General features: G+C 47.1%; 1 protein-coding gene across 1 annotated transcript in view; it reads left to right on the forward strand.

Annotated features, from left to right (window-relative positions):
• Window positions 1-2,425: 2,425 nt before the first annotated feature.
• The window catches only part of LOC144933689 (echinoderm microtubule-associated protein-like 2), a 69,561-nt gene continuing 50,671 nt past the window's right edge, over window positions 2,426-21,315 (forward strand). Inside the window, exon 1 of the mRNA XM_078858765.1 lies at window positions 2,426-2,604. Within this exon, the coding sequence (XP_078714891.1) occupies window positions 2,562-2,604 (43 nt within the window). The 5' untranslated portion in view covers window positions 2,426-2,561. The remainder of the gene's footprint in view (window positions 2,605-21,315) is intronic.

Genomic DNA, 21,315 nt, shown 5'->3' on the forward strand with positions numbered 1-21,315 from the left:
AGGGCATCACATAATATGGTGCTCGTGGGGACACAATATCCCCCAGCTTTCACCAAACCACACTGATCGAATAGGCTCACTCCATCGGGATTTAACATCTTTGAGCGAATCGGTTCTCTCCATCCAGAGATGTCATACTATACAATAGGTCCCATTATAACTGCTCACTGGCAAAATCTGTATCTCTTCAAAAGCAATTAAAACTAATATTAATGGTATGGTAGAAGGGGTATTTCTTTCTAGCAGTACTAGCCTTTTGCACGTCCAAGGACGGGTGTATTGCAGTAAATCTGAAACTTGCAAGCGAAAAGCAGACCGCGACGTGACATTCATTGCATTATTGCGTGTGCAATTAGTAAAGGCGCGGTGACACAAACCTATTTAGTTTTAAGGTTATAATCCCTTGTTCATCGTGACGTCCTTTTTACTTCGATCTCTCAACAGCGCTACGGAGATCTGCCTTTGTAGTGAGGGTTGTAAGTTGACGGCGAGGAGGGTGAAGGAGTCGCCTCGGCCCCCCATGTGGAGTGACGTCAGCCACTAATTATTATTAATGTGGGGGGTGTCCATTTGGAGGACGTCACCTTTTAATGATTAATGAGGGGGGCTGTTCGATGTGGAATGACGGCACATGCTCATGATTATTAATGAGGGGGGAGGGTGTTCCATTTGGAAAACTTCACATGCTCATGATTATTAATGAGGGGGGGGGGAGTACTCCATATTGAGTGACGCCACCCGCTCATGATTATTGAGGAGGGGTGGGGGGATGTCCATTTGGAGGATGTCAACTGCTCATGAATATTAATGAGGGGGGCTGGTCAATGTGGAGTGACGTCACAAGCGTTAAGGACAGACATTCCTGGGTGATTATAGTAGTTATGCTATTGACTGCCCCTGTTTGCAGTCATCCAAAGGAATCTGAGATCGCTTACTTCTATTTCATCCTCAAAATTGATTCTTCTCGGCGATTTAAATATACCATACATTGGCGACTAATGCCCACCCCACTCGTGCTAAATAAACTTGATACTTGAGTATGGTCAAACAAACCCCACAACTGACACGGGAGGCCATCAGCCAGCATTGGATCGATAAAGGCCTGGAACATGTCCCTTGGCTGCTGTGTTGCCCCCCACCCACCAACCCTCACCCACCACCCCACCCTCACCCACCACCCAACCCTCACCCACCACCCAACCCTCACCCACCCAACCCTCACCCACCCAACCCTCACCCACCAGCCAACCCTCACCCACCGCCCAACCCTCACCCACCCACCCAACCCTCACCCACCCAACCCTCACTCACCAGCCAACCCTCACCCACCCACCCAACCCTCACCCACCACCCAACCCTCACCCACCACTCAACCCTCACCCACCACCCAACCCTCACCCACCACCCCACCCTCACCCACCACCCCACCCTCACCCACCCACCCAACCCTCACCCACCCACCCAACCCTCACCCACCAGCCAACCCTCACCCACCCAACCCTCACCCACCACCCACATCAGCCCAACTGTGTCTCGGGGAAGGGGCGGGGGGCCTGAAGACAATGAGGCTTAAAGAAGGGCGGGTCTTACAAAGGAAAGGCGCAGAGAGCGAGAGGGGTGGTGGGGCCTAAACTATTCACACAATGAGTTGGAGCCTGGAGGTTTATCGTCCTCGTCGACGTCATAAACGCATAGTCTGTGCAGCTGGCAAGTAAAGCTTTCGTCTCACAAATGCGACTATAGCCCCACTGATTGTACATAGTGGGAATTCCACATGTATAACAGTGACTTGCATATTTTGAGTTGCAAGTTAATTTTATTTATCCAAGTGAAAACTTAATTGACTAGGGAAACACTAATTTTCAAGAGTGACTTGTGTCACCAATATAACAAAAGCAACAATAACAAATAAAACATATCACAGCAAAAACTGAAAAGAATATGTGCAATGTTGTACAAATTGTGTTTACAAATGCACATATGTACTTTATATGAATGTCATGTTTGTATAATCAATATACAACAAATACAGTACAAATTTAAATCACAATCGCATGGCAACGGTGAGCAATTGTGTACTGAGATGCGTGAAAAAGGTCATCACGGCTTTCCGCGTAGTGGAATCTTCCATTTCATAAATCTCACTGAAAATTAAGGGGGGGAGTTTATGATTTTACCAGAAGAATGTGTTTTTGTAATTGCTACAAAAGAAAAACACATGTTATTGATAAATTAAATTTCATCTAGTTATTATAAAAAATATATATACACGCTTTAGTTCGGATCGTTGGTCGTTAAGCACTATCATTAAATTTTTTTGAGTATTTCCTACCCCCTTCTGATCCTCTCGCCACGGGCACATGGTTTGCCCCATGGCTATATAAGTTTGCAACCCATCGCGTCGCTCGCACACTGCGTACCGGGGAGGAGGTTGCGCACTTATTTGAGGATTAGTTTTCGTGTTCTCGTGTTTGCGTGTTCTCGTGTTCGCAGCGTTCACTCCGTGTGCACTGTGACACGAACGCGTACTGACACGCGTTGCTTGGCACCGTCTGAGCGGGATGGACGAAGGGAGCGCATCTCCCCCGCTCTCCAACGCATACAGTGAGTGCATTGACACCACACATGTCTGTGGACACGCGTCTGCATGTGTGTTACACTTACATGCACGTGTACACGTCTTTGGGCGTGTATATGTCTTTGTGTGTTTTAATATGCGTGTCGAATGAGTTTCTTATTTTTAGAACGTGTTTGAAGTTTGTGTAAATGTACAGAGTATGTGTACGTACGCGTGTGCATTACGTGTACTGTAAGTTTACACTTACATGGTGTACACGTGTGTGTACGTACAGTACCTATAACTGAGTGTATGTACGTGCCCGTGTCAGTCTACAAGTGGTAGGTGTCAACAATCCACACCTATCTGCCCGCGTGGTGCGCGTGTTTCTCCGCACATTTGTACAAATGCCAGTCGGGTTCAATTTCCGTGTGCCCAGTCACTCTTCTACTGGGGGGTGTTCCGCGTGTCACGGTAGCCGCGTCCGTGTTCGGAAACCCGAGCCGCACACACTGCGCCCCCCCCCCCACACACCGCCCCCCCATACACTGCGGCCCCCCACACACCGCGGCCCCCCCCCCACATACTGCGGCCCCCCCCCCCACACACACCGCGGCCCCCCACACACCGCTCCCCCCCCCCCACACACCGCGCCCCACACACCGCGCCCCCCCCCCCCACACACCGCGCCCCCCCCCCCCCACACACTGCGGCCCCCCCCACACACACCGCGGCCCCCCACACACCGCTCCCCCCCACACACTGCGGCCTCCCCACACACCGCGCCTCCCCCCCCACACACTGCCCCCCACACTGCGCCCCCCCCCCCCCACACACTGCGCCCCCCCCCCACACACCGCGCCCCCCCCCCACACACCGCGCCCCCCCCCCACACACCGCGCCCCCCCCCACACACCGCGGCCCCCCCACACTGCGGCCCCCCGCGGAGTCGCAGAGCCGTCCGTCCGCGTGAGACCCGGGACACACCCGGCCCCAAAGCACGCGCACACGACACGCAATGCGCTTCGCCTCCTCCTCCGCATTCTCCTCGCCTTGCTTGGTCTGTCCGTCGCAACATCAATGCTATGCATTGTTAAGGATCATGTAATTGTCACCCCCCCCCCCCATCATCATCACGCTGTCAAGGTTGTTGCTTGTGCAGCTGTTTGACGTTCGGCATGCTGCGATGGGTTTCCACAGCAACACCAGACGCCCCCCGTGTCTGCAATCAGCTGATGGGCACATGTGTTGAGGTGAATGCGAGTGTGGATATTTATGTGAATGGAGGTGTTGTTTTTTATAGCAGTTGCTGAGCGCAGGCCCAAAGATCCCAAACGTCAAGCGGCCAGCACAAATCGGCACTTTAAACATGTACAGTATCTTCAATTAGGCAAGGTTATATGATAACCGTGTTGGCTAAGAGACGATGATGGGAGGAGGGAATTCAAAAGTTTAAGCAGTGCGAAGGAAGAAGCAGAAAGTGTTGTAATGTGCAGTGTGGTGAGTGGGTGAGTGAGTGTATTTTTGCGACTGTCAGTGTGGTGAGTGGATGAGTGTGTGGATGAGTGAGTGTATTATTGCGACTGTCAGTGTGGTGAGTGGATGAGTGTGTGGATGAGTGAGTGTATTATTGCGACTGTCAGTGTGGTGAGTGAGTGGGTGAGGGTGTGGATGAGTGAGTGTATTATTACGACTGTCAGTGTGGTGAGTGGATGAGTGTGTGGATGAGTGAGTGTATTATTACGACTGTCGGTGTGGTGAGTGGGTGAGTGTGTGGATGAGTGAGTGTATTATTACGACTGTCAGTGTGGTGAGTGAGTGGGTGAGGGTGTGGATGAGTGAGTGTATTATTGCGACTGTCAGTGTGGTGAGTGGGTGAGTGTGTGGATGAGTGAGTGTATTATTACGACTGTCAGTGTGGTGAGTGAGTGGGTGAGGGTGTGGATGAGTGAGTGTATTATTACGACTGTCAGTGTGGTGAGTGGGTGAGTGTGTGGATGAGTGAGTGTATTATTGCGACTGTCAGTGTGGTGAGTGGGTGAGTGTGTGGATGAGTGAGTGTATTATTGCGACTGTCGGTGTGGTGAGTGAGTGGGTGAGTGTGTGGATGAGTGAGTGTATTATTACGACTGTCAGTGTGGTGAGTGGGTGAGTGTGTGGATGAGTGAGTGTATTATTGCGACTGTCGGTGTGGTGAGTGAGTGGGTGAGTGTGTGGATGAGTGAGTGTATTATTACGACTGTCAGTGTGGTGAGTGGATGAGTGTGTGGATGAGTGAGTGTATTATTGCGACTGTCGGTGTGGTGAGTGAGTGGGTGAGTGTGTGGATGAGTGAGTGTATTATTACGACTGTCAGTGTGGTGAGTGGATGAGTGTGTGGATGAGTGAGTGTATTATTGCGACTGTCAGTGTGGTGAGTGAGTGGGTGAGTGTGTGGATGAGTGAGTGTATTATTACGACTGTCAGTGTGGTGAGTGGATGAGTGTGTGGATGAGTGAGTGTATTATTGCGACTGTCAGTGTGGTGAGTGGGTGAGTGTGTGGATGAGTGAGTGTATTATTACGACTGTCAGTGTGGTGAGTGAGTGGGTGAGGGTGTGGATGAGTGAGTGTATTATTACGACTGTCAGTGTGGTGAGTGGATGAGTGTGTGGATGAGTGAGTGTATTATTGCGACTGTCGGTGTGGTGAGTGAGTGGGTGAGTGTGTGGATGAGTGAGTGTATTATTACGACTGTCAGTGTGGTGAGTGGATGAGTGTGTGGATGAGTGAGTGTATTATTGCGACTGTCGGTGTGGTGAGTGAGTGGGTGAGTGTGTGGATGAGTGAGTGTATTATTGCGACTGTCAGTGTGGTGAGTGGGTGAGTGTGTGGATGAGTGAGTGTATTATTGCGACTGTCAGTGTGGTGAGTGGGTGAGTGTGTGGATGAGTGAGTGTATTATTGCGACTGTCGGTGTGGTGAGTGAGTGGGTGAGTGTGTGGATGAGTGAGTGTATTATTACGACTGTCAGTGTGGTGAGTGGATGAGTGTGTGGATGAGTGAGTGTATTATTGCGACTGTCGGTGTGGTGAGTGAGTGGGTGAGTGTGTGGATGAGTGAGTGTATTATTACGACTGTCAGTGTGGTGAGTGGATGAGTGTGTGGATGAGTGAGTGTATTATTGCGACTGTCGGTGTGGTGAGTGAGTGGATGAGTGTGTGGATGAGTGAGTGTATTATTACGACTGTCAGTGTGGTGAGTGGATGAGTGTGTGGATGAGTGAGTGTATTATTGCGACTGTCAGTGTGGTGAGTGGATGAGTGTGTGGATGAGTGAGTGTATTATTGCGACTGTCAGTGTGGTGAGTGAGTGGGTGAGGGTGTGGATGAGTGAGTGTATTATTACGACTGTCAGTGTGGTGAGTGGATGAGTGTGTGGATGAGTGAGTGTATTATTGCGACTGTCAGTGTGGTGAGTGGATGAGTGTGTGGATGAGTGAGTGTATTATTACGACTGTCAGTGTGGTGAGTGGATGAGTGTGTGGATGAGTGAGTGTATTATTGCGACTGTCAGTGTGGTGAGTGAGTGGATGAGTGTGTGGATGAGTGAGTGTATTATTACGACTGTCAGTGTGGTGAGTGGATGAGTGTGTGGATGAGTGAGTGTATTATTGCGACTGTCAGTGTGGTGAGTGTGTGGGTGAGTGTGTGGATGAGCGAGTGTATTGTTGCGACTGTCAGTGGGTGGGTGAGTGTGTGGATGAGTGAGTGTATTATTGCGACTGTCAGTGTGTGGATGAGTGAACACGAAGCCGTCTGATAGTCCTTAAATTGGGTGGAGGAATCAAGTCGGAGGGTTCACGGAGGTGAGTGAAGAGCTCTGACTCGTATCTAAGAAAGCTGCTCCTTGCCAAGTATCTATAGACATCAGTTTTTAAAGAAACATCATTTGCATGTACAGTATTGGGTATTTTTGTATTTATTCAATACACTGTGTGTTTAGTGTAATTGCACGTGTCGATTACACACTATTTCCCCTTGCCTACAATGTAATACTGCACCATTGTTTTTATGTAGTCAATGTACAAAGCCATGTTCAAGTTCCACACAAAATGGTGATTGGATGGGAACAATTACTTAGTCTCGCGTAGGAAGGAGTATGCAGGATACAAATGAGGATGTGGGATGATGGATGCATCAGAGTAATATTAATAGATGATAATTCTGCTTTTGTTTGCCTGAGAAAGCCCGAGTCTGTATACAATGTAATTTGGGCCTCTGTACTGTAGAGTTTAATGTAGTAACCACCAGAGGTGGGACAAAGTCATTGTTATGCAAGTCCAAGTCGAGTCGCAAGTCATCAAATTCATGACTCGAGTCTGACTCGAGTCCAAGTCACATGACTCGAGTCCACATCTCATAGGTGGGACAAAGTCATTGTTATGCAAGTCCAAGTCGAGTCGCAAGTCATCAAATTCATGACTCGAGTCTGACTCGAGTCCAAGTCACATGACTCGAGTCCACACCTCTGGTAACCACATCTCAGGACGCTATGCAGCACCAATTGCTGGGAAGAGGGTGGTTGTGGACTGAGCGACCTGCCACTGAGTGAAGGTTGATTGGAGGCGCCTTCGACAGAAAGCCCTGCCTGGTTGCTGGAGCGGAGAGTGTGCGGATGGGAGTGAAATAAGAGGGGAGAGGTCTAAGAGTTTTCTGTACTGCCTCCGACTGGCACTGAACAGCCCCTGCAGACGAGTATCTAATGTGCAATTGCTGCGTGATCCTGTAACCCTACCTCCAAGTCACTACTTTACAAGCATGCGTCCCCAAAGCTGTGAATGAAGTATTGTGTCGATGCTGTCTGACAAATGTTACGAATGTTACAAATGTTATGCCCATGAGGGTAAGAGACTGGAGAAGTCTGTGCATTTGTGTGATGCTATCTACCCTTTTGTACCTTAAAAGCGATAATTATTTTCGTAGCATTTCTAGTTTGTGAGCTAAACTAAACCCTGTTTTATTTTACCAGGTAAGGCTCACTGAGCTATATAGAGCTCTTTTTCAGAAGCGACCTGGCCACAAATGATAGCTCAACGAAGTGGCTTATGTGGAAATGTATAGCAGCCAAATACTCGAAATGCACGTTGATTCAAAATGTGGAGGGAAAAACCGGAGGACCCAGAGAAAAATCCACGCGACCACGAGTAGAATATGCACACTCCAAATATACAGGCACCAGGGTCTGCATCGAGTGAGTGTTGACGAACCCACAACCTCCCGTATACCAGGAGAGGTAGTTAACATCTCGCCACCGTAGATTGTGCTCGCCCGACTGATGTACTGGTCCCATCGATATATGTATGTGCAGATGCACAGCACTTTGCCAGATTATCGCCACTGTTTACAACACCTCGAGTTAACTCTGTATACTGTATTGATAAAGAATTGTGCACATTTTAACTCCATGAATAAATTGTACAACATATTCAGAAATTGCACAACCCTAGCAATAACTAGCTTTTTTGTCCGTCCAAGGAAGGGTGTATATTGCAGTAAATCTGAAATATTCAATAGAAAAATTGTGCAGCTCATGACTATTAATGAGGGGGAGGGAGGATTGCCCCATGTGGAATGATGTCACCCACATATGGTTATTGTGGAGGGGTGCGGCATGTGGAGTGACGTCACCCCCTCATGATTATTAATGAGGGGAGGGGTGCGGCATGTGGAGTGCGCGACCTTGTGCGTTTGTGTAAATCTCCACGTGTGCATGAATATTAATGAACGGGGGAGGCTCTTTTACAGTGACGGATGTAGCAGTGTGCTGCATTGTTACCGTCACTTTCTGTAAAGAAACATCATATTTGAAGCGACTTTGCGTAATAAATTATTAAATTCAGCTCGACCTTCCTCTGCGTGAGTGTAAAAATCCACCCACTCATGAATATTAATGAGGGGGTGGGCCTCATGTGGAGTGACGTCACGTGGGGGGTTGGGTCTCATGTGGAGTGACGTCACGCGCGGGACACATTCTTGGCTCATTGTAGGTGTATGTACTTGACCTGTTGCTCGGCTGTCCACTTCATCGGCGGGCTTCACGGCGCAAAGCGTAACATTCCAGTTGTGGGTGAATTTCACGTTAAGACGAGGCCAATTCCATAATGGCCTGGCTAATGACTTGGCTATAATTAGCCAGGCACATCGGGGTGTTTGGTATGTAATGCCTGCTTTACTCTCCCACCGCTAATTCTGACCGCAATGCACACTTGGTTTCATCACTGCGATATTTTGGGAATTATTTTTCAACGCGCCTGGGTGGGTGATTACATTGCGTCCACCCAGGTGCTCGCTCCCCTTCCATTGGGAAGGTTGCAACTGTGTCCAAGCCTATCATCTCTGGAGGGTCGATAAAACCAGTACCGCTGTGTGGAAAGTCGATGGTGCTTGCCTGACTGATGTACTGGTCCCATCGGTATATGTGCAGATGTACAGCACTGTGCCAATCTGCTGCTGGACGATCGGCTCCCCATGCTGTGCAGGTCGAAGGGGTAATTTTACCACGCAGTACTTCACTCCGCTGGGCAATTTGGGTTGCTATAGGCGGGAAGCTTAGCAGTACAGTTTGGTTAATTTATATTTAAATTTAAAGCTTTCGTGACTGCAGGGATTCATATTATTGGTTCTTTCGGGTGAAATCACGTAGAAGGGAAACAAAAAATATATTTTTTTATTTTATTGTTTCCCTTCTACGTGACTTTACCGAAAGAACCAAGAATATAATTTTTATTTGTTTACCTGGGGTCGGGTTCTTGGACCTAAAACGCTCTTCTGCAAGGGTGACTGGGCAGAGTGGGGGCTTTGTGGTAATTTCGTGTTCGGTCACCATCAAAATAAATTTGAGCAAGTGTGGTGGTGACGTAAGAGAAGAGGACCACGACGAACTTGTGACCTGGGACAACAGCATCCATCTGCTTCGGCTCAAATGCAAGCAACACCTTTTAATGATGCGCAGTTCGTGTGTCCAGCAAATAAACAATGAGACTCATTTTCTCTTCCAAAGCAGTTTCTAAAGGTCGTTGGGATGAAATACATGAGTGTGGAATGCTTGTAAAAAATATTAACTCTGTACCAGGGTGGGGCTGATGTCTTTGCCCATCTCGGTGAGTGATTAGATTGAGGGAGCAATTGCAAAAGCCTCAACATGTTTCTAGCCAGTTTTGAGGTTGGCTTGTCCGCTGCCTTCATCTGATATGCGTGTCCCGAGCTCCCACTGTGGCCAGCACTGCTGATGCACCACCCATCGTTTAATTTCTAAAGTGTCGACATCGCGTTATCTTTATCTGCAAGTAGCTTTTGAAACACCCGTATCAACAGTGAAACCAAGAATGCAGGCTCCACGCAAGTACATTTAGAAACACGAAGGCCTGAGTGTGTGTGCTTTGCCGTGAGTCGTGAGCCCGTGTCATGTTTGTGCTCCTTTAGAGGTTATTAATATGTTTTTAAAATTAGCATGTATTGTAGCTGTTTCTGTGCTGGGTGTGGACGATGTTGAGTTCTGACTCGTCTTTGGAGAGTTCTCCGTTTTCTCTCAGCGTACATCTGTCTGCAAACGGCAGCTTCTTCCACGTGCAACGAACATTGTTCAAAATTCAGCACGACCGCTTGAAAGCGAGTTTGAGACCCACCGATGACATTCACGTTGAACAAATTCAGTTATTTAGCATGCTAATAATATGATGATTATAAATAGGGCACTAAATTAATATATATTTGGATGCTGTTTCAGTTATAATTAAATGTAGTGATGCAAGCGTGTTGGGCGCGTGTACACATCTGCACACAGGCGGCAACTGTGGTGTTTATTGAGCAAGATGATACAAGCGCACACTTGTAGCAGACGTCGCGCTAACAGCTTCCACATTGTACGTCAAACTACTGACTCATAGCAATCCTGACTCTTCTCGGCTTGTATTGAACAATGGAATACTAAACCCCAGTAAATAGTGCATCCTCGTCAGCCGTGATTTATACACAGCTGGATGAATGACTCGACACCGTTGTCTTCTCCCAGACTTGCGACAATCCACATGGCACTTGCATACGAGCTGATATCCGTTATAAACAAGCATAGATCAAAACCTTGTCACCTTGAATATGAAGTCAGAAGTGATTTCTGCTCAAATGAGCAGTGAGGTGGTGCTCCTTTTCTACCTACAGCCCTGAACTGGTGATGGAAATTCCACATTCCAATGGTGGGTACGAGTCTTTCCTTAGATCAACCACTGCTGACTTCTCCACGTAGTGGTGTCAATTTTATCGACCCTGTAAGGTTGATGGGCAGATTAAACCCCTAACCATTGTTGAACTCGCAGCCTTCCGATTGCAGGATAACATTCTGGGCAGTGGCATTTTTTGAGAGCAGTACATTTTCTGTTGAGTCACTGTTAGTGATGGAGGTGAAGAGTTGTCTTATTTGTACTGAACCTGGGTTGCATTTTGGCAAAACTCGTCAACATTACGAAATTATCACGACTGCATTAATATAACAAAATAGTTATCCCATGTTCATTTGTTAAGTGGAAATTTTAAGTTGGCCAACACGTGAAACTTGATCCGGAGAAGGATCAGTCTTGCCAGCAGTGTCCCACTGGGGGTCTGGGCTGTTCCGAGCCCCCACACCCATTAGCCAATTCCACGATCGACGTGCATTATTGCCGTATTTCCTTTGCGCTAAGTGATCCGGAGCTTTCCGTTGCTTCCAAAGTGCATTGCAAGACATCGATTCTATGCCAGCATTAAAGCGTATGGACGCGTTCGCGCTGGCTGCCAGCGGGCACAAATGCATGCAGGACGTAATTGTGGTAATGTACCGCCGTGTGACACGTGGCCTCTTGCTTCCTTACGAATTAAACTTACCCATTCCATACATGTTGTGCCAGACGGTATGTGCGTCTGCGTGAATTCACAATGATGATGTTGAATGCCTTGTGCGGGTATGCAGTACCAAGCATGCTTTGTAAAGCCCAGAGTCGGTGACCAACTCCTCGAACGAATTTACCAAGTTTGACCATTGTATTAGAGTAAAATGAAAATCGCATACTCATCAATATTGCATCGTACATGTTCACCAAACCATAAAATTGCTCTCTTGTGAGTGACATCAATAGGCTCTTCCGTTTTGGTCCGTTACCTTTTGGGACAGAAGAGACGGTTGTACGCTCGTCATGTAATCGTGGTGTGGCCGTTCCGTTTTTGTGAATCTGAGAAGAATCTCTTAAATAAGGCTTCAGAGTTGGTTCAGGATGAATGAGAACAAACAAAGCCATGCACAGGTTCACTAAACAAACTGGGAAACAGCAGTGTGCATACCTGGGGCAGCTGCCGAAGGTGGACAGGGCTCAAAGAAGAGTGTTTTTGTACTTCCCGCTATGACGTATGGTTGAGAAACGTGGACGTCGACAAGTGTAACGAAAGCCCAGAAGGGTGCGAAGAAGCACGGAGCTCCGCGTGCTTGAAATGACAATGGGGCACAGATTCGGATGAGAGAATGCAGGTTAGAGACAACGTATTGGTCAGAACATGTCGCTAAAAGGGGTTATCGTTGGTGGTCAAGACTAACAATGGAGTTACAGCCAAAGGCGAGAACGTGCCAGAGAGGATGTAAATCAACACATGCATTGATTATGGGTAGTGATGGTGAAACGATACTTTACTTTGCTTACAGTAATCTCCAATTACACTGTTCAACCAAGCTCGAGGTGCTCGTTACAGTTGATGAACTACCACGAGCCTGCTGTCTAGTGCAATATAATACAGTGTGTCATGTTTGTTTTGACTGATTTGCGCAAAATCTTGTGCTAACATTTTCACGTTGACGCTTGGCATCCTGCCAAATCTGACCTCGCCGATTTGTATTATCACACAAGCCCTTTTCAACTAACCGAGTACCATTTAACACTGAGGTTTTCGGCTGTTATGGATAACCGAGTACCTTTTTAAGAAAATTACATCGTATTAAGTGACATTATTGATGCCCTTTGCCTACTTCTGTTTGGAAATATTATAAAGCAGAGAATCGTAATCTTGAATCGTTAAATAGCATTTGTTTATTTTTTAAAAGTGCAGTTATGGCCAAAATATGTAAAAAGAAATACACACCGAGTGTATGGATTCCTGGAACAAAAGCTCCGCTGCGCCGTATCTCGCAGCCCTTTGGCAATCCGCTTCTGGATCAAGAATTCTCCATTCCGATTTGAAAGTGGTGATTATTTGAGTTGTAAACACAATCGGGAGAGATCCAGGACCGGTTTCGAGTGCTTGCCGCCTCGGCCGTGTCCATCTCTGTGGCGGGGCTCGTGGCTCAGTGTGCTAACCTCTGTGCCACCAATCCACTGCCTTGCGGCTCATGAGCAGAGAGATGGTGCTCAACTCCTGTTTACAGCCTTGAGTCAGCAGATGAAATTCCACATTCTTGTGGTGGAGGTGAGTCTATATGACAAATTATACTAAGAAACAAGATAATTGTAATAATAGGGTTTTTTCCCTTTTTTCTGGCAACAAAACTGAAACCTTTTTACAAGGATTAATGTCTGCATTCTCCACAATACTTGTGGTCAAAATGCAAACAAAAAACACACTCTGATAATATATGCATTGTCCTTGAAACTGATTGGTCCACACCAGAGACGGCTTTCTTTTAAGCCTCGTCTCATTACTCTGATAGTGCATTGTCTTTGAGCTGTACGACTTTTGGCGTTCTCTGGTCTAGCACCAATTGAGACGAGGCTCAAAAGAAAGCCGTCTCTGGTGTGGACCAATCAGTTTCAAGGACAATGCATATATTATCAGTGTATTTTTTGTTTGCATTTTGACCACAAGCATTGTGGTTAATGGAGACATTATTCCTTGTAAAAAGGTTTCAGTTTTGTTGCCAGAAAAAAGGGGGAAAACCCTATTATTATATTTTGGTACTGGCAAAGGAGGTCTAATGATGAAGATAATTGTACTTAACTGTTACATGATCCATTGAGCTTGGTTCCATAAATATTGGAACTGAAATTACTGTGTTAAGAAAGGGTACTTTCATCATCACTAGATATCATCAATCCATACTGCAATGTACGAACCACTGACAATATATTCACAAGCAGTCTGGGGATCATGGGATTCATAGCCCATGGCTACTTTTGGCCAGACCTGCCATGCGCTTCCTCGCCTGGCCGATGCCTTGCCAACCAGGCAACAGGGGATATGTAGCAGCCCCAACGACGCTTCGGCGTCTCCCCTGGGAGCAATGTGCATGCGATTGTGGGGTACTTTGGGGACTCTGCACGCTGCTGGGCCGATGTAATCAAGGGCTGTTCATGGCATGTAATTAGTGTGGTTTCCGTGGAAACGCTGCACATTACTGCTTTGCATGGTCAGGTTGAGTGGAACTGTGGCTGATGTTTCTAAGCATCCACGATAATTTATTGTGCGCACACGTTGACAATAACAACCCACTTGCGATTATACACGCAAGTGGATTTAAGTGTTGTCGTTCATCATGATGACCTTCAGTAGTAGCAGCGGCCATGATTATTCTGCTGTACGAAGGCCTCTCTAAGCCACCACCATCTTGCTTGGCCCTACGAGGCGTCACTGTCATTGATTGTACCGATATTCTTTGGGTCTTTCAGTAAAGTCGCGTAAATAGGTTCAAATTCATAAAAATAAAATAAACAAAAAAACTATGACGTTTCGATCACAGCACAAGTGAACCTCATCAGGAAAATGGAGCTTTTCGACTGCTTGTATTGCGATCGAAACGTTGTAGTTTTTTGTTTATTTTACTTTTATGAATTTGAACCTATTTACGTGACTTTACTGAAAGACCCAAAGAATATGAATTCCTGCAGTCACGAAAGCTTTAAGTCAAGATTGAAAAGCAGACTGTTTTAAAAGTTTAGAATGGGTGTAGCCCAATGATCATAAACGAAGTGGGCAGGGCTAGTGATGTTAATGTGTAAAATTAGCATGTTAATGTAAGGTCAGCAAGCGGCCTCCACGGGGAGCGCACTGAGGTGGCTATGTTAATGTGAGAGATTAGCGTGTTATTGTAAAATTGGAGAGCCGAAGCCACAGGGAAATAACTAACATCGGGAGGTGGCAGGATGGGAACATCACAGCCAGTTATGACTTTAACTGGTTGATAACGTCCTTCCAATGATTGCTAAGTTTGTACCCATCTTCTCGGTTGAAATTGTGTCTGTGCCTGTATATATGGATGGCTTCATGAACGAATGTTTGTTGATAGCTAGTGGGCTTACAAAGTACCTTTGTCTTAGAGAAATCAATTTAGTGTGAGCCCACCGCATTAAAACAATGATCAGCCACAGCCGAGGTATTGGTCCTACCGTGTTTCAGATCTGCCTTATGTTCACGAATACGGTCCGAGACATGTCGCTTAGTTTCCCGAATGTAACTACTGCCACAGACACAGCTTAGCTTGTAGACGCCGGGGTATTGCATATCGGGGATCCTATCCTTCACTGATGAGATCAGATCACAAATTTTATGTACCGTGTTAAATCGAGCTTGGATCTTGTGTTTCCTCAAGATTTTGGAAATATTTCTGGTGACCCCTGCTATGTATGGCAAGGTGATGGTTTTGATTGGGTCCTGAGATGGTTCTTTCCCAACGGTTGGGGTGGTCATAGCTTTATGGATTGTGTGGTCCGAATATCCATTCATCTTGAGAGCTTGGTGCACGTGTTTCAGTTCGTTGGCTAGGTGATGATGGTCGGAGATACATCGAGCTCTATGGTGTAGAGTTTTGAGGAGGGAATTCTTCTGGGATGGATGGTGGTGGGAGTTAGGTTTTAGGTAGGCATCCGTATGAGTTGCTTTCCTGTAGACAGTGTCCAATGCTCTGTCTACAGGAAAGCAACTCGTACATTAACAGGTAAATTTCTCACACCAACATAGCCACCACCGCGCGCCGACCTCGACGCGGCGGCGGCTCTGCGATCTTACATTGACATGCTAATCTCTCACATTAACACGCTCATCTCTCACAGTAACATAACCACCTCCGCGCCCTCGTAGTGGAGGCCGCTCTGCGATCTTACATTAACATGATAATCTCTCACATTTAGACCACTAGCCCCGCCCACTTCGTTTATGACCCTTGGGCTACACCCATTTTAAACCTTTAAAACAGTCTGCTTTTAGCAGCTTTCCCCCTCTGTTTTCCTCCTCATGCCGATCGCTTGTGTTGTGATCGAAACGTCGTAGTTTTTTATTTATTTTAATGTTTATGAATTTGAACCTATTTACGTGACTTTACCGAAAGACCCAAAGAATATGAATTCCTGCAGTCACGAAAGCTTTAAGTCAAGATTTAATTGTACCGAATACATTTTTTCTATCAGAATTTATGGTATTTAAAAAAAACGCAAACAAACCTTGCCCCTTTTATCTTAGTGCGTAACAACTACACGAAAAGCTACACCCTCGCACTACCCGAGCGCAGCCCTGCACCTCCTTTGCTTGATTGAGCGGTGATTCTCCCGCGGGTGCCGAGCGGAGCCTGGCTGAGTCATCATTAATGCAAACGTGACCGCCCAAGCGGGGTCCCGTTACAGTGTTGCTCAAACGAGCGTGGGCGCTGCTCATCTGGTACACTGGCCCTGAACTTCCACGGGACCAGTGCCTCTGTAATATGACCACTGTTGACTTCTACCAATGGCCGCGCCAGGAGATGGAATCGAACCTGCGACCTCTGGATAGCAAGTCCAGTGTGCGAACCGTTACACTGTCACACTGGCAAGCCTGTTACTGATTTTCACAGTTTTTCATGCAGTTACTGGTAAAGCAAAACAAAATGATTTTAATAAGTGATGCCATCACATCTACTCTATTTTAGGAACGAAACGGGAGGATTTCTCCACAAATCTGGCCGTCGCATGATGAAGTGAGTTGTTATTACTGTCGTACTCCGATTGTAAATGTTGTTGCTTTGCTCTCCAACACACCAGTGTGCTGTACTCGTAACGAATTGGCATGTTCTGTTTACGTGACAAACCTTACTTATTGGCTGTGTCTGGTGGTGGCGGGTTTAACGACACATTTTTATATTTACGCGATCTAATCCGTAAAAACCTATTATGGATGATATTGGTCGCGAAAACCGACATGTTAAACTGATTTTAATAAACCTACAAGACGGCTACATTCCCCATCCCTTCCCCTGGGCCCTTGGAGGATGATGTTGGCAAAAGCCTTTGGTAGTGTTTGTTTAAAAACTTTTGAGCCGGTAGTAGTAATTACACATTCCTATGACAGAGTTGTGTCTATCCTTGAAAAAGCACTCTTCACGACCAAAGGAGGCCAACCCCATATACCTGGGCATTGGAAGTGAGGGCCCTTCCCAGGGGTCTCCATGCTGGAAGATGGCGGCAGAAGCGGTCTTTGGGGGCTGTCGGCACGGTTAAATGGGCAACCGACGCCACGATGCTGGCACCCGGCGCGTGTTGTTGCCTCGCCAAGGTTACGCTGTCACAGCCGAGCCTCATGAATTATCGTCGTTGTGCGAACTGGTTTTTTCTTTTTCCAAGACAAAATTTCCTAAAAGGGAAAAGTGAAGTCGTGTACCTTAATTATGAACGCTTCCAGCATTTTTATTGCGTGAGGGACCAACTTTGGGTTGTTGATTCGTGGGGGTGGGGGAAGAGTTTCTTTATTGGGGGAAAAAACAAAAGCCGTACATTTTCTCATGGAAATTTGAACGATGCCGCTGTCCATGCGTTGGCGAGCGTCGAGGTGCCTGCCCCGTGTCGGGAATTTCACGCGCATGTGTGGGTGCGTTCTGAATGTCGCATTTCACACGCGTCTTGCGGGCTCTGCATTCGCTGCCGTGTGACAAAGTTGAGCCTCTGATGCGTGCGTGTGTCGGAGTTTACAGCAACACTTTTCTTCCCTCCTTGTTCAGATTGCTTTTTAATGCGGTGATTTTGTTATTATTAATCTCGTGTGGCACATGAAGGATGCGATTTCAAATCCCAGTGATTGGTCGACTCCTCAACCCATCATCACTTTTGGGTTAATAAAATAGTACTTAAGGTAAATTAATAGCAGTCTTGCCTTTGAGAGGCCTGGCGATGGCCATTGCAATGTGAAATGTCCGCCACTGGCTCGGGGTCACCAATGGAGAGATGAGAGCTGCTCCATTGCTTGTTAAAGAGAGTCCCCATAGCCATGATTGGCAACTTTGTCCCAGTCATGTGTGCTCTCGACTCCCTGTTCAAGTCCAGACTCGGGTAATCCTCCTACTAGCGTTGCCACTTATCCAAACTGTCTGGATTTGATCCACACGGTCTGGGAGTTGGTACTTGTGTTCAGGTGGCAGGAATTTATGTGAACCAAGATCTGGTACTGGTCTTGAACTTATTACAGTAAACTACTGCGCAGCTTTGATACACCTAAGCTGATGGACAAATATGTCTAGGTTTGGTCTGTTATTTGTCTCTTTAAAAACTGGTGTATTACCATATAATTTGCCTATGTTCCATGTGGTGAACTGTTTGGTACAGTGTCTTGATGTGTGGTTGCTTTGAATATGATACACCCTTCATTCCCAATTATATATATTGTACAATCTTATAGTAAGTACCATTGTCCAAAACCTCGCCAACGGCCATGGTCTTTGGAGCAACAGAGAAATAACAGGAAAATGCCAGTTGGTAATTTGTTTATTTTTATATTACATTTGAACATGAGCATGTGCAGGGAGTGAATTAATTCGAGAAAAAGAGGAATTTGGTGCAACAGGTGAGTTCCTCACGAGCAAAATTCCACGTGGAATGGCTGTGAAATCGGATCGGTGCTGGTTGTGCCGTGCGAGATAATTGTTTTGTGGTTTAAACCTGACATCCTCGCATAGCCGCCCGCCTTACTTTCAGCTGTCCTTGAGAAAAGACGCAAAGTGATTTGCTGCTCAACTGCACATTTGGGGATGTGCTCCTCTGCTGTTTACAGCCCCAAGCGAGTGTTAAAAATTCCACGTTGCCATGACGGGTGCTAGTATATGCTTAGGACAACCACCATTGGATAGATGAGCTAAGTCAAATTCCAACCAGAATTTGAACTTGTAACTTTCTGATTGCGAGCTGGTTTCTCGACCGCTGTGTCACCTGTGCAGTTCTTGAGGAAAGTGCATCATTAATGTAACGTTCCTGCTGGTCTGTGTATGCTATTAACGCATCAACCTCGGCTCAATTTCTGACCGTGGATGACAGCTGTAGCAAATTGCCATCTGTAGCAAATTGCCATCTGAACCTGTCCTGAATCTCCTTTTGGGTGAGATGCTAGATGATGATGATGAAATGGGTACCTCTTGTAGTGCATTATCATGCCCACTAGGAGACAAAGTCGAGCTGGCAATAGTTTTGGCCACACTGCCCCGTTGTTTGCTGTGCTACCATTTAACTATCGAGTAGCACCTGCCTAAACTGCCAATACGACTCAATAGAAGTGTTTCGGTGTGTGAGTGTATGTATTATTTTTGTGCTCATTTGGATGAGCAAGTGTATATATTTGTTGAATTTGCCTTGCAAATAATTTTTGGTGTGTGGCGAGCAGTGCGAGATGGGTTCAACTGACAGGTTCAACTGACAGGTTCAACTGCCAAGTTGAACCTGTCTCGTGTCTGGTGGCTGAACTGGCCGGTACCGTCCATGCAGGAAACGTCAGTCCTGATTGGGATCCTTGTTTTTTTTTTAACACCTTGGCTAAACACCAGTCCAAAGGCCCAAACATGTCAAGCAGCCAGCAACGAACAGCACGATCGCATTTGTAATAGGTATGAGTTGACGCGTTGATTCAATTGAGCATGGTTATTATTGTAAAAACTTGTAAAAGAGACTGGGGGCGAATTCCCAAGTGGAGGAAAAGAAACTAACACTGGAAGAAAAATGTTTAACCCGCAGTGTGGTGAGTGGGTCTGCGTGGCTTGGTCTGGTGTGGTGGGTGGGTGGGTGAGTGAGTGTGGGTGGGTGTTGTTGTGACTGTAGTATGGTGGTTGAACACAGTGTGCAGGATGAGAGTAAATGGTGTTTGAGAGTCTGAGTCCTCAGCATAGGTGGAGGAAACGAGTGAACAGAAAATAATGTTTTGCATCGTGGAGAATATAAGAAGGTAAATAAATAATCGGATGGTTTACCTTCTTCCCATATCCTCGTAAAATATCTTAAGTATGTTTGACACACTCCATCAGCTACATGGCTTTCTGGAAGGGCATCATTTTGGCAGCATTGGTTTTGGTGTGTAGCTCAGTCGAGACGCGGACCCGGGCAGCCCAGCTTTAGGACTCCAAGGGGTCGGAGGAGCCAGTCCTGACGGCCTTGGGATCGAGGACTGTCTGGCACAGTCCAGAGCGAAGGAGGTGCCACCGCGATTCCCACTGGCCGTGAAATCGAGTGGAGCGCTGCCTGCCTGGTGAGCTCATCGCTGGCACCACCTCGCGCTTCTCCTCCGATGGCAGTTCTCGTCTCGCCCCCCCCTCCACCCCACCACCGCTGCAACCCCCCAATCAACGCTGCTTCTCCCCGCCACGGTCCCACCCACCCCACCCTGCTGTTCGCAACCGAAACGCGAACGCCATACCAACCGCGAATGCCATACCAACGCACACACAACAACAGCTCCGCGTCTTGGAAACCACTATCGGTTTGTGTTGCGTAATATCCACGAACCGCCACACATTGTTACAATCGTACGCACCCAAGCATGCGTGTATGCGCACACGGCACACACGTGTGCGTGTTTGCATGCATGAATTGTATCACTTTAGTTTGTCGGCAAAACACAGAGCACTAAAGAAACTTGGCAATCGTTGCAGAAAGGTCAGCTGCTTGAAATGTTCCAAAATGTTTGGGAAAAGTTTTTGTCTTTCAAGTGGACTGCATAGAAAACTGCTTTGGCTCCTGTGCTTGAAATCCTAGCTGAAACCCTGATGGTCGAGTAACCGGCTGTGGCTTGCTGATCGTACGAGAGCATTAACCTGCTCTAAGTCTGTTTCACATTGCGCTTAATGAAGTAGGTTACAAGGACATCTTGGCTCCTTGTCTTTTTTTTTATGTCCTTCCAGCGAGTAAAGTTCTACATTTGAAAATCCGCATTCATATTCACTTGCGCAGCAATGAATGTTCATATTGCTTTGCAGATTATATTTGGACACATTCACCAGTGGATTGAGCAAAGGGCCATAATCAATCAAATCAACACTTGTACAATTCTGAAGGTGGATCTGTGCCGCGAGTCAACTCTCCAGGACCAGAATAGTGCCACGTTGATGACAACGATTGGCCGAGCATGGCGTTAATAGTCGCCGCGAGTAGCTTCACACGTTTGCTTCAGCCGCCTTCTTTCAGTCTGCCTCAACTGAGGGAGAGGCGTCTGGCCGAGCGGCAGTCTTCCGTCCGCTCAAGCGCAGCGGCCGTGGTCCGGCTTCTGGCCGTGTCATCGCCGTTTGCGAGTGCTCCCCGCGTGCGGCATCAAAAGGAACTGCTGGGTCCCTTCATGCATTTGAGGACCGGGTTGTTGGGGAGACAAAGGTGGTTGGGTATGGCAGCCGCTCCACTGACATAGCACCTGTGGCAATAGGCGCTCGCTCGCACTATCTCGAGTTCGGAGCAGCTGTCACGCCCCTTCTTGTTCTGTTTCCTGTTAGATTGCAGCAGTTGATGAATGGTGAATGTTGCCGACAAGTCTCGGAGCAAACCGGTCGGGTGGCTCCACG

This window comes from Lampetra fluviatilis, chromosome 7 (genome assembly GCF_964198595.1).
Source record: "Lampetra fluviatilis chromosome 7, kcLamFluv1.1, whole genome shotgun sequence".
Classification (NCBI taxonomy): Eukaryota; Metazoa; Chordata; class Hyperoartia; order Petromyzontiformes; family Petromyzontidae; genus Lampetra; species Lampetra fluviatilis.